The following is a 14,575-nucleotide window of genomic DNA, read 5'->3' as shown; positions in this document are numbered from 1 at the left end:
CACTCGTGCCTAGTCGACTGCGTACATGTGAAAAGAAATAATGATAGGTGTGATAATCAGCATCCCAATGTAGAAGAATTGGTCCTAACATTATGGGGTTTTCGTTTGTTGTTTCATGCACCACCCCTTTGTTTTTGTAAGTGATCGTTGTCACGTAACATTTTCCAAGATTGAGAGTCCTATCCACACCCATTACACTTGCACCCTCCCCAATACAGTTTGCTTTTAGATCAAGTAATTGCTCCTCTGAATAAATTATCACATTTGGAAGATTTTGCACCCCTAGCTCAATATTCCGAATTGAAGGAAATGATGGTCTTTGTGATATGAAAGAAAATATTTCATCAGTTACGTTGTTTGTAGATAGTTCTGGATTTGTTTTATTTCTTTTTTTGTCTCTATACATCTTGTCCCTAATTTGACGACTTGATTTTGGACCATCAACACTATTGTCTTTTGCGAAATCATAGCATACTTCTGTGGGATCTTTCTTTTGAGCTAGGGATGCACAATCTTTCAATACCTGAGGGTCGGTCCCGACATACTTTTTCTTCATCTTTTTCTTTGAATTTCCATGAAGTATTTTCTCTTCTGATTCTCTACATCCTGAATATTCTACCAATGCTAGATTTGTTAGATGTTTTAAAGAGATCTGGTTTGGATTGTTTTGGTTGGGATGGCTGTACAGTGGTGTTAAATTTTACCGCGGCAAAATCTTAAATGCCATTGACAAACGGGTAAACTGATTTAATTGGAATTGGAATGATGTCTGTTAATGCTATTACAGTCCACGTACTGGAGCACGAATTGCCGTCACCTGCACAACTCATGCATGCATCCTCGTAGTCTGGAGATAGCAGCGAAAAACTGCTACGCTGTGGATGACTCAGCACGGCCTCTCTGTTGTTCATCATTTCCAAACACGTTCTGTATCTTAACTGTGTTGATAGATGCTCATTTCCAATTAGTGATATTGATATAGCATTAAAAAGGCAATCCCCATCGGCGGATGTTCTTGCTGGTTAATATGACGGTTCTGTTGTGTATAATGTTGCAATTGTGTTAGACACAGTGTCCACATGTAATTTCTCCGCAATGTTTGGCTGGATACATAATCGATTGTGCGTAAAGAAAAGTCTTTCTCGGTCTACTACACGTTTCAGTTTCTGGAAGCCCTGTTCGGAAGCCTGAAACAAAAATACATTCTATTTAGCTAAAGACTCTAGTTAATTGTACAGTAAATGTTATTTGTAAGAGATTATCCTAATATACTGAAGTGTAATTACTAGTAGATTATCCTATTAAACTGTATAGGTACAGACGCAAGCTGTAACTGTCTGCACGTTGCTGTCAATTGACAACGCCACTTCGCCCCAACATACAAATACGATTAGCTTTACTGTGCTCTTTGGGCGAGATGACTACGTACACGAAAATATTTCCGACAGATTTTCAAACTATTTCGTCCCCTGAAATTCAGTCAAAATTTAGCCAGCAGCAATTTGCTTGGCCATTTCTGCTGCTACATGGATGGGACTCTAGCGGACCAAAGAACAGTGGCAGAGCCGCCTGTTAGTGCTGACAATGTTTCTGCAGAGGTAATTAACACCTTCAAAGAGAGGGTAAAGTTTTTTATCATCACAAAATGAACCCAACGAGATTCTATCCCATTAGCCCTTGATGAAATTGCGTATACGTCAAGAATGGTGGGCGCACATGAGATTGTGGATATATTCGAGGAACTCTCAAGGCAAGTACAGAGAAACCAAAGGAAAAAGTGCAGATTCCCTCCCTTGTGTTGACAGTCTTGGGGGGTGGGGCATCAGACTTGTTTTCAAAAGCGCTGTTAAAATGTAAGAAGGTCGAAGAGTCATTAGCAAAGCCGATAGAAAGTCAGAGAACAGTGCAAACTTCTAACACAAATGATACTCAATCTCCTCTGGCAGACTTGTACCAAAAATCCCTATCCCTCGGGGTATCCTGGTGGAATGATGATGACCCCACAGTATCCCTCATATTTTGGTTATTAGTATCAGTATGGTCAGCAGGTTCACGGTTCACAAGGTTGAGGGTATCATAGGTCACGCCATATAGAGGAAGGGCATCTGCCGCAGCAGGGGACCCAAGCAAGTCGGACCATGTTACTTTTGTGATTCAATGGGGGCACCAGATCAAGGACTGTGAGAAACTGAAAGCGTTAAAGAAATGAATAGAACTCGGGTCTTTTTTTCGAAACTGTAATCAGTAATTTTTGTTGACATATTACACCGTAACACACATCTATTGCTAATTTTTATAAGATTATATTGGTTTGTTTGTTATTCATTATTAGTTACAAGGTTGTTTTTTTATGTTTTACCATTTGCATAGCTGGATCTCCTGCCCAAGAGACTTTATTCTCTAGTGGACCGTCAGGACCAGAGAACCTACCATTGGTCCCATCCTATAGATAATTATCATATAATAATAATTATGGTAAGCCTTGAATCGGATTATGTCCTGTTGAATATACAAAATTATATGTGATTATTGATTTCACCCAAGGGACGCTATAAATAAGATCTTAAAAAAATGCTTTCACCACAAGACTTTGCCTTTTCATTAAAGATGCTCCACCGCCGACAGAGCATAAATGATTTTCATTATTTGAACAGTAATTGGTGTTTAATCGTGTATATATATGTCTAATTAACACACAAATGATATAAAATATCTATATTTTGCCTTTGGTGCAAGCGCAATCAGTACTTCATTCCATATAGGATATAGAGGCACGGATTTTTTTCGGGATGCAATTAATTATTTTTCATATTTTAAACTTGAAGTAAAATTAGAAGCTCAAACTGTTGAATGGTGGTAATGGTGTAAAGTAAGAAACATTTGTAACTGAAGAAAATACTAAATCTGTCTGCTCTTGTTTTTAATAGTGAAAAATTACTATTTGTCAGCGGTGGAGCATCTTTAAGCTTAATTTTTTCTAAATTATTTGATAAATGTTTGATGTGGTTAGAGTATTATATTAGGATTGTCAAACCGGTCGGAATTCGTATATAAGCAACAATTAAGTAGCTGTTATACAGATCATTAAAACCACTTCGTTCAACGGAGGATCTAACAACGTTCGATTGTCCGTCCTTACGCACGATTCATCTTCATGTTAACGGATTCTCTGCTTCTACCTCTAATATTGAATATACATGGTACACGTAGCACTCTTCATATTAACGGATTCTCTGCTTCTACCTCTAATATTGAATATACATTGTACATGTAGCACTCTTCATGTTAACGGATTCTCTGCTTCTACCTCTAATATTGAATATACATTGTACACGTAGCACTCTTCATGTTAACGGATTCTCTGCTTCTACCTCTAATATTGAATATACATTGTACACGTAGCACTCTTCATGTTAACGGATTCTCTGCTTCTACCTCTAATATTGAATATACATTGTACACGTAGCACTCTTCATGTTAACGGATTCTCTGCTTCTACCTCTAATATTGAATATACATTGTACACGTAGCACTCTTCATGTTAACGGATTCTCTGCTTCTACCTCTAATATTGAATATACATTGTACACGTAGCACTCTTCATGTTAACGGATTCTCTGCTTCTACCTCTAATATTGAATATACATTGTACACGTAGCACTCTTCATATTAACGGATTCTCTGCTTCTACCTCTAATATTGAATATACATTGTACACGTAGCACATTGCTTGCAAAAGAGGTCGCCTTATGTTAATTAATCAAACAAGCCGATAAGAGGTCATGTTCGGATGACCTTTATACCACTTATAACTCAAATAAAATGCATTCTTTTCACCTTGTTACATCATTTGAAAACGTCATTTCGTCCCAGTATACAATGAGAATTAGCTTTGTTGTGTTCTTTGGGCGAGACGACAACGTACACGATCATAATTCACTTTCAAGATTCTGCAGGCAGAAATCTGATTGCCCATTTCCAAAAGTCACCGGGATGTTGTCAAGTCCTCTTATTAAACTTAGTGATACTCAGGATCGGTATTTAAATCGGATTGCATCAAACTTTTTTGTATTATTATTAATTAACGTCCTATTAACAGCCAGGGTCATGTAAGGATAGCCTCCCATGCATGCGGTGTGTATGAAGTGTTTGTTGCGTGTTTTTGGAGACTGCAGTATGCTGTTTCATCATTAAAGCATGCCACCGAAGTCACCGGTCACATTATACTCAATCTGATTAAAACACAGATCTATCATACAAATCTACGAAATATGAAAAGACGATCAAAAGGAGAAAAAAGTTATAATTTAACAAATCTTGGTAGGCAGACATCTTTACAGTCGTCGCCCGAGGATCAATTATATGCATTTTTAGGTCACCTGAGACGAAGTCTCAAGTGACCTATTCTAATCGCCTTTTGTCCGTCGTCGTCCGTCGTCCGTCGTCCGTCGTATGTCCGTAAACAATTTACATTTTCGACTTCTTCTCAAAAACCACTGAAGCAAATTCAATGAAATTTTGCACAAACCTTCTAAGGCATAAGGCCAATCAAAATTGTGAATTATATGGTCCCCAACCCCCTGGGGGCTGTGGGAGGGGCCAAAAGAGGTAAAATTGACTATAATTTCAAAAATCTTCTTCTCCACTCACAGATGTGATGGAATCAATTACTCTTCATAGATAGAGAGGTCTAAAGGTCCTTTACAAAAATTGTGAATTATATGACCCTGGGGTCTCAGGTTTCCCCTTGGGGAGGGGGTTAAGTTTACTATAGTTTATATAGGGAAAACACATTTTTGAGCATTATTTGGTCATTTGTTAAAGGAAATGAGTCAAATGTTGTCAGAATTATCCCTATGAAATGGTCATTGAATCCTATTAACAAATTTTCCATGGCTGACTCCCAGGGGCCTTAGGGGTGGGGCCAAAAGGGGTCAAAAATGTGACCGGGTGGGGTGTGTTGCTTGGTGTCTTCGGCGGCATGCACCAGTGATATAGCACTATAAAAAGGGCAACAGTTCCACTATACAAGAAGACACAACATGAATATACCGCAGTCCCCCGAAACACGCACCTCGCACAACATACACGCAGCACACCGCATACATGGGAGGCCGTCCTTACATGACCATGGCTGTTAATAGGACGTTAATTAATCAAACAAACAAACAAACAAAAATCTTCATATCCATATTGCTCCTGGCCGACTCCCAGGGGCCTTAGGGGCGGGGCCAAAAAGGGGTCAAATATGCTAAAACTTCAAAAATCTTCTTCTGAATTCACAGATTTGATGGAACTAAATACTCTTCATAGATTGGAAGGTGTTAAGGCCCTTTACTTAAATTGTGAATTTCATGGCCCTGGGATCTCAGATTTTCCTCTGGGGAGGGGGTCAAATTTACTATATTCTATATAGATAAAACACATTTGTGAACATTATTTGCTTAGTTTTTAATAGGAAATGAGTCAAACTGGGTTAGAATTACTAGCCTGAAATAGCATTTTAACACCAGATCCATGTTGGTCCTGGTTGACCCCCAGGGACCAGAGGGGCGGGGCCAAAATGGGTCAAAATGGCTAAAATTTCAAAAAATTTTCTTCTGAATTCACAGGTTTGATGGAACCAAATAATCTCCATAGATTAAAAAGTGAAATTTATTAAATCACTGACACTGACTGACTTCTAGTTTGGTACAAAAATCGTGAATTTCATCACCCCAGGGTCTCCGATTTTTCCCTGGGGAGGGGATGAAATTTACTTCAGTTATGATGAAAAGAAAAACAGATATTTTGTTCATTTTGTGTATTCAATATGTCACTCATGAGACTTAAGTTTCCCGTTGGAGGGGGTCAATTTGGCTATGCATGTACATTTGAATAAATATTTTTAGTTATTTGTAGAATTGTCATTTGTTCTTTTTAAATTTTTTTTTTTTAAACTTTTCAATACAAAAATATTTATTTGAAAGTTATTAAGACAGAAACCAGGTGAAAAAAATAGTTAAAAATAGTTTTAAAAAATCAATTAGGCAGATTGGGATTTGAACTCAAAATATTGTCTATGTATCTCTGTAAGGTAAGGGAGATAACTCTGCTAAGAATATCCTTAACAAACCGGAAGTTGATAGAATTGTGGGATATATGCAACAAGGTAACATGGCAGGGATGGCATGCTTTCAAGAATAAGTCTGTGCAAATAACATCTAAAACTTTAATTCTAGATGTTTTATTGTATTTTTTTTCGAATTGATATATATTTTCAACAGTTTTTTGATATTGTACGTCATTCTGCATGATAATTCTGTTGGAATTTGTGGACAAGTTGGTGAAAAACGAAATGTTGATCTTTGTCCAGGGCAAAGCCTACTTCGAACAGCCCATGATAATTCCCATTAAAATGTTATGCTATCATATATTAATAGTCATATAGGCAAACACATGGATCTTCAAATATAGTTTCAACAATTTATTAGTTTATGCTCCCGATAACTATTAAATTTACATTTATATTGTACTCACACTTTTGAAAAGGGAGGGATACACATATGTGCAATATGTTTTACATGATTAAGTGCCTATAATTTTACACTACAACCTTTCCCTATCAGTTACCTTTAGAATAATGTAAATTTAGGCAAAGCTATTCTGAGAGCGCTGCAGTTAATCCATTGTTTGTTTGGGTTTTTTTTAACTATTACCAAATAGAAATATATGATTGTTATGAATGCAGTTTAGATGCCATGTATATAATTAAAGGATATCTTAACGGCGAAAGAGTTATCTCCCCTGACCCAACAGGCTATCAATATCGTGTGTTAACTTATGTTTTTAAAATGCTTATTGTGCACATTATTGACTTACTGTATGGCTTGAAACCATTTTTATACTAGAATGATAGCCTTGCTGAATTACTAATATTGAGTTTATAACAAAAAACAATATTTAGCATAGAATACTTCTACTTACGGCGGCTACAAAGTATACCTCAACGTCATTCTCTGTCAACAGGCAGAAATTTCTGAAGCAAATGGTCACGTAAAACTGCTTTTAAGTTAAGATTCAGGCCAAAATGTAAATGTTTGATTCACTTAAGAATTAAATTGGAAGGTTTATGCTGGATCTTGTTGAGATTTCCGTTTTCTGTTTATGAGAATGTTTTCCAACTCTACATATACAGGGCATCCATTAACCCGAGACCTCGGGTCATTGACGCAGCAAAATTTATTCTGACGCACGATCTTTGCATGCCGTGCGTCAATCTGACGCTTCATATTTTTACTACCACTGCCCATCAGACTTGTGTATGTGTGTGTATTATTTGATGGCCAGCCCTCAATAATGGGGCCGCGGTGGCCGAGTGGTTAAGATGTACCGACATATAACCACATGCCCTCCACCTCTGGGTCGCGAGTTTGAATCCTATGTGGGGCAGTTGCCAGGTACTGACCGCTGGTCGGTGGTTTTTCTCCGGGTACTCCGGCTTTCCTCCACCAACAAACCTGACACGTCCTTAAATGACCCTGGCTGTTAATAGGACGTTAAACTAATCAAACCAAAGAAAGCCCTCAATAAAGTCTGTATTAGCTAGGGTCAGTGACACTAATTGGTAGAACACCCCACGCCAAATAAAAGATTCACTCAACTGTGACATAATCCGACCATAATCTGCTAATTGGAGCACAGGTAAAGAAGTCAAACCTCTACTGAGTACCTATACCTACCTCTAGTCCGCTAATACTGCACTTTGTTATCAGCAATCACGTTTTTAATCAAAGCTTTATTATATTCCCATTTCACTAAATTAAAGCTACATAACTTGCAATCAGGTATACAACAGAGTTGAGATCGTAGATAGGCCAAGTTTGGTGCATGCTGCAGTAGCCATTTTGTTGTTAACCAGAATAATCTTACGTGTGCATTACCCACAAACCATCAGCTTGGGAGTTCCTGTTACCGCGTCTTATTTGTTTTTGGCGGCAAATATGAAAAGAGGATTGACGTGGAAAAGAAACACAAAAGAAATAAAAAAAAATTGTATTTATTTTTTAAAAGGTAGTTTTAGAAATGCCATTCGTCTGTCCGTCCGTTAACAATTCTTGTTATCACTATTTCTCAGAAAGTACTGAAGTGATCATTCTCGAATTTCATATGTAGGTTGCCCTAGGGCCCCTTGTTGTGCATATTGCATTTTGGGACTGATTGGTCAACAAGATGGCCGTCAAACAGCCATCTTTGATTTTGATTGTTAAAGTTTGTTATCGCTATTTCTCAGGGCCGCCAGGAAGCCATCTTAGATTTTGATTAGTTAAAGTTTGTTATCGCTATTTCTCAAAAAGTACTGAATGGATCTGTCTCAAATTTCATTTGTAGGTTCCCCTAGCTATAGGGCCCTAGTTATGCATATTGCATTTTGAATTGTAATTGATTGGTCAACAAGATGGCCGCCCGGTCGCCATCTTGGATTTGGATAGTTACCGCTATTTCTCAGAAATTACTGAAGGGATCTCATATTCCATACGTGGGTTCCCCTTGGGCCCTAGCTTGTTCATAATGCCTTTTGAGACTGATCGGTCAACAAGATGGCCAACCGGCCGCCATCTTGGATTTCATCGTTGAAGTTTGTTACAACTATTCCTTAGAAAGTACTGAAGCGATCTTGTCTCAAATTTATGTGTAGTATGTTTGAAAAAGTTTGAAAAGCGGGGAAAAGATCCCTCTTTTCATTGTGAAACATAAATCATTCTTCGGTGGTCGCTAAGATCCCTTTCGGATCCCTTGTTCCATGGTTAGGATATGGGGACTCCATAAACGCAAACCCTGATTGTATTTGCTTAAACATTGCAATTAAATGTTTCATCATTGCAATTATATAAGAAAATACATATTTAGTTATTGTGCGGACAATGTGTTTTAATTATTTAACAGAATTGTAATACATTTAAAGGTCGTGTTATTATATACACTGTTATTATCTTCTGGCTTCATTTAGTCACTTTACATGTGGATTTCCTTAGAAATTTTTAAATACTTTTTTAAATGATTATGTACCACAATACTATTTTTTTTCGCTGTCTGTTGTGAAGTCTTGTGTAAATTCTTCTATGCACTAATTCAAATTGCATACACCATACAGGAAGTCACTGTCTAATCCAGTCAATCCTGTTTAATAGATTTTGTGATGATTTAGTGATACACCAACTGTGAATGAACAATACATTATGTATTAACATTTTCTGTATTGGTCACGATATTCAAAGCATCTCGTGGACTTTATAAACTTCTGTTACAATTCTAAGTCCATAGAATTTCAAGACCGATACAAGTATTTGTATGATGTGCAGCTTGAAGTTAACCTGAATTTTTTATTTAGCCAATAAATTTAAATGAAAGGAATGAAACGGATGACTTTTGAGTACTAGCCAAAGACAGCGGACAAAATTACAGCATTATTTAAATGGTTTATATTTGATTTATTTCATACCGGGTTGTGGATATATCCGCATGTTACTATGTGTGTTTGCTATAGACCAACATATAATGTGATATGCACTATACATCGCACATCAACAGCTATAGATAGTTATACTTTCCTTTTCATTTTTATAGAATTTTTACCAGCAGTTAAGTTCCTACATGTAAGATGTAACTATCTTATTTGTTGTGTGCAAAATATCTTGTGGCAAAGGCCATATATATATGTACATGTACGGGAAATGAGGGTTTTAGGAAGTAGTTCGCAAGCACTTGATATCTAACAGACATATTTCTTGTTTAAAATGAGTAGCGATGCGATAGCGGTATCAAATACCGGTATCCAACGCTAGGAGTCAATATGTAATTGTCACTTTTCCTGGCTGAATTTTATTTCCCAGGTTTTCTCTTATTAAAAAGGGAGGTTTCTGATTATGACTAATACATATAGTTTGTTATTAAGATAATTTGGACATTGCATTTGATAAAAAGGTCCCTTTTTATATTTTGCAGAAAGATGCCTCGTAAAAAGACATGGAAGACTTCCCTGGCGAAGAAGAACAACAGAAATAGACTCGTGGATACTGGCCACGTAAAAAATAGTACCTATGACATTACGAGTGACTGTGTGACGAGTGACGGACCTGTTAGACTTGTGGATCCTGGCCACAGTAAAAACAGGACCATGAGACGGGGGGATACCGCCTCCTTAAAAAGGGTACCATGTTTGCCTTCGGGCGCCGAGCTGCCTTGTTTGCCTTCGGGCGCCTATAACTTGTCTGAACTGCCTTCGGGCGCCAAAAACTTGCCTAAACTGCCTTCGGGCGCCAAAAACTTGCCTAAACTGCCTTCGGGCGCCAAAAACTTGTATGAACTGCCTTCGGGCGCCATGAACGTGCTAAATGAGCCTTTGGGCGCCATGAACTTGCTAAATGAGCCTTCAGGCACAATTAACATGCCAAATGAGTCTTCACTAACCACGAAAATGAACTTTGGTTCAGTTCACCAAGCAAGTGAAATATTTCCAACAGTTTCAAGAGGAATGCAGTGCACTTGCAACAGTTTAGTTTCACTGATCTCTGTAAAAACTGAGCATTACCAAACATCAAAACGTCAAAACGTTGATGATATTCTCTTAGCTGGTGATGAGTTATTCAGAATAAGAATGGCAGAATTAAAATCAACAAACACATTTGTTTCAAAAATGCTTCAGTTTAAAGAGCTACCTTTGATTGTTTCCCTGTCAGGTAAAAACTTTAAAGTTCAGTACCATGATCAGATATATGGCTGTGTTACACATTCTGATTGGAATGATTCACAAGATAGCTTGAACCTACAGGAAGGTGTTGACAGATTATTTTCTAATCACAATGAAGGTCTTATTATTGTTGGAGGGATTTGTTCAGCTTTGTATCTAGATAGCAACAAAAACCCGTCAATATTTGATTCACACTCCCATGGTTCAGATGGCCTATCATGTGTTGATGGAAGAGCAGTTGAAATGAATTTTCAAAATACACAACATTTGGTCGATTTCATGTTTTCATACTATCGAAGTGCAAATATCTCCATGAACAGTCACTGCCAGTTTGAAATTCAGCCAGTTACTATTTCCAAACAGACTTCAGGGAGAAAACAGACTTCAGGGAGAAAATCATTGCTTGACAAATACTTTGACTTTCAAAATGAAAAGGCATTATCGAAAGAGGAACAATCATCAGCAAAGAGAAAAATGTATATGAAACACTATATGCAGAAAAGATGGGAATGTTCAAGTTTTAGGGAAAGACAAAATCGCTGTTGTGTAGAGAGCAAACAAAAAGCTAGAGAAAACCCAGAATATAAATTGAAAGATCGAGAAAGCAACCTCAAAAGAATTAAGAAGGCTAGACAATGTGAGGAGTTTAGAGAATCTGAACTTAAAGCAAAACAGAGATCAAGAGAAGAAATAGAAACAAAACAAAAAGAAAGAAAAAAACACACTTAAAGCTAAGACAAAGGCCAGACAAAACAAGGAATTTAGAGAGTCTGAACTTAAAGCAAAACAGAGATCAAGAGAAGAAATAGAAACAAAACAAAAAGAAAGAAAAAACACACTTAAAGCTATGACAAAGGCCAGACAAAACAAGGAATTTAGAGAGTCTGAACTTAAAGCAAAAACAGAAATCAAGAGAAGAAATAGAAACAAAACAAAAAGAAAGAAAAAACACACACTTAAAGCTATGACAAAGGCCAGACAAAACAAGGAATTTAGAGAGTCTGAACTTAAAGCAAAACAGAGATCCAGAGAACAAATAGAACCAGATAAATAGATACAAAACAAAAAGAAAGAAAAAGCACACTTAGAGCTATGACAAAAAGGCAGACAAAAAAAAAGGCATTAAGAGAGTCTGAACTTAAAGCAAAACAGAGATCCAGAGAACAAATAGAAACAAAACAAAAAGAAAGAAAAAGCACACTTAAAGCTAAGACAAAGGCCAGACAAAACAAGGAATTTAGAGAGTCTAAACTTAAAGCAAAACAGAGATCAAGAGAAGAAGTAGAAACAAAACAAAAAGAAAGAAAAAGCACACTTAAAGCCAAGATAAAGGCTAGACAACGAAAGGAATATTGTGATCATGAAATAGAAATGAAAAGGCTTTTAAGGAAGAATCCTTTGCAGTTGGAAAAAGAAAGATTAAAAAAGCAAGAAAATCGGAAAGTTCACCGACAAATGGAGAGGAGTAGAGACAAACTTTCTAAAGCTACAAAAAGAAAAACGTTTGCATTGGTAGACCATGAAAGATTACTAAACAAAAAAAGACACATAGGTTGTACAATTGATGAATCGATAGTAAAGTTTCATGCTAGAGTAGCAAATGGCCCAATATATGCTTGCTCCTGTTGTCATCAAACATGGTTTCGCAAAAGTGTTGTCCAACTTGACAAAGCCCACATTTACATTGGAGAGCAGACAACTATGTACTGATCTTACATCTGTTGATGGAAAACCATGGCTTTGTTCCACTTGTCTGGCATCATTAAAAGAAGAGAAGGTACCAAAATTGTCAGTAAAAAATGGGATGCTGTGGCCCAAAAAAAGCCCGAGGTTCTGAATTTGCACCCACTAGAAGAAAGGTTGATATCACAACGGATACCTTTTATGCAAATACGTGAACTTCCCAGAGGAGGTCAATTATCTGCGAAAGGAAATATTGTTAATGTACCTGTTGACATACAACCTACTGTTAACGCACTTCCGAGACAAGTGGATGAGCATGTAACAATTGCAGTGAAATTAAAGAAACGGTTATCTCACAAGTCATCATGTTTTTTCTGAAAACATTCGCCCCAAGGTTGTGCTCAAAGCTCTAAAATGGTTGATGGAAAACAGTGAATTATACAAAAATGAAAACATCAAAATTGATGAAACATGGGAGAAAAGAATCACAGAAGCCAATGATGAGCTTATCACAGAATTAACAGGACGTTCTCGTTCAAAAGATGACAGAGATTCTGAGGAGGCATCTGATGATTTTTGTGAAATGTCTGCAGATGATGGAACTCAGGGCAATACAGATACATTAGTGGATGACACAGATTTTGACACAAACAAAATATATGTATTTGCTCCAGGAGAAAACCAGAAACCTATTAGCTTATATGAAGACAAAGATGCAGAGTACCTTTGCTTTCCTTCAATTTTCTGTGGACAGCGAAGATTGGACAATGAAAAGAGACACAAAAATGTACATTACAGTGACATTGCAAAATGGGAATTGAGAAGTGTTGACAGAAGAGCTGCTCAGTCTGTTCCAAATATCTTTTTCAAATTGAAGAAAATCCAGATCAAGCAAGTTAGTGACAAGGTCAATCTTGCTGTTAGAAGATGTAAATCAGAAGGAAAAAAGATAACTGCTGGACAAGTTAGAAATCAATCATCTGCAAATGAAATTGTCAGACTAAACGAAGGCTACTACATTTTTAGAACATTGAGAAACTCCCCTGCATACCTGTCATCTAAGAAAAAAGATGCATTTGCCATGATACGACAGCTAGGTCTACCTACGTGGTTCATGTCATTGTCATCAGCTGACACAAGATGGCCAGACCTTTTGAGAACACTGGCAACACTAGATGGTACTATTCTGTCAGATGAAAACCTTGAATCAATGGACTGGAACAGAAAAACCAACTTGGTCAAAAAGGATCCCGTGACCTGTGCCAGAGTTTTTGACAACAGAGTACGCGAATTCATCACATCTTTCTTGAAAAGTGATCACAACCCTATCGGAACTGTAACAGATGTTTTTAGAAGAGTTGAGTTCCAAAATAGAGGTTCACCACACATACACATGCTTCTGTGGACAAAAGATGCACCAAAGTATCCAAACGATGATGAGAGTTCAATAGTAGAATATGTTGACAAATATGTCACTTGTTCACTACAAACGGATGATCCTGAACTTCAAAATCTTATTGACCTCCAAGTACACAAACATTCAAAAACCTGTAAAAAAGGTGGTAAATCAGTGTGCAGGTTTGGTTTTCCTCTACCACCATTACCACAAACTATGCTTCTTGAGCCTCTAGAAACTGACGTTGACGAGTATAAAAAGAAGTACAAGGCTCTGCAACTTAAGATGAATGATTACAAAGATGGCTGTGACTTGAAATTTGAAACTTTTCTCCGTGATGTTGCAGACATGCCACTTGAAGAATACATCAAGTGTATAAGAGCGTCACTGAAAGGTCCAAAAGTTTTCCTCAAAAGACGCCCATCAGAAATGAGAGTGAACTATTATAATCCAGCTGTTCTCAAAGCTTGGACTGCAAATTTGGACATCCAGTTTGTGCTCGACCCATATGCCTGTGCAACTTACATTGTGTCATATATCAGTAAATCACAGAGAGGCATAAGTGCTATGCTAGACAAGGCATCAAAAGAAGCAACAGAAGGAAATATGGATTTGAAACACCAAGTGAGGCATATTGGTAACAAATTTCTTAATTTTGTTGAGGTCAGTGCACAAGAGGCTAGTTACCTGATACTACAGATGCCTTTGACACAAGCTTCTCGAGAGGTGGCGTTTATCAACACCTCCACACCCTGATGCAAGGGTTT

General features: G+C 37.3%; 1 protein-coding gene across 1 annotated transcript; it reads left to right on the top strand.

Annotated features, from left to right (window-relative positions):
• Positions 1-12,833: 12,833 nt before the first annotated feature.
• Positions 12,834-14,564, top strand: LOC138312807 (uncharacterized). Its single transcript, XM_069253565.1, has one exon. The coding sequence runs from the start codon at positions 12,834-12,836 to the stop codon at positions 14,562-14,564; it is 1,731 nt and encodes a 576-aa protein (XP_069109666.1).
• The last annotated feature ends 11 nt before the right edge of the window (positions 14,565-14,575 follow it).

Source organism: Argopecten irradians, unplaced genomic scaffold (assembly GCF_041381155.1).
Source record: "Argopecten irradians isolate NY unplaced genomic scaffold, Ai_NY scaffold_0478, whole genome shotgun sequence".
Taxonomy (NCBI): Eukaryota; Metazoa; Mollusca; class Bivalvia; order Pectinida; family Pectinidae; genus Argopecten; species Argopecten irradians.
The sequence above is the reverse complement of the archived record's forward strand: the minus strand, read 5'-3'. Positions and strand labels throughout refer to the sequence as shown.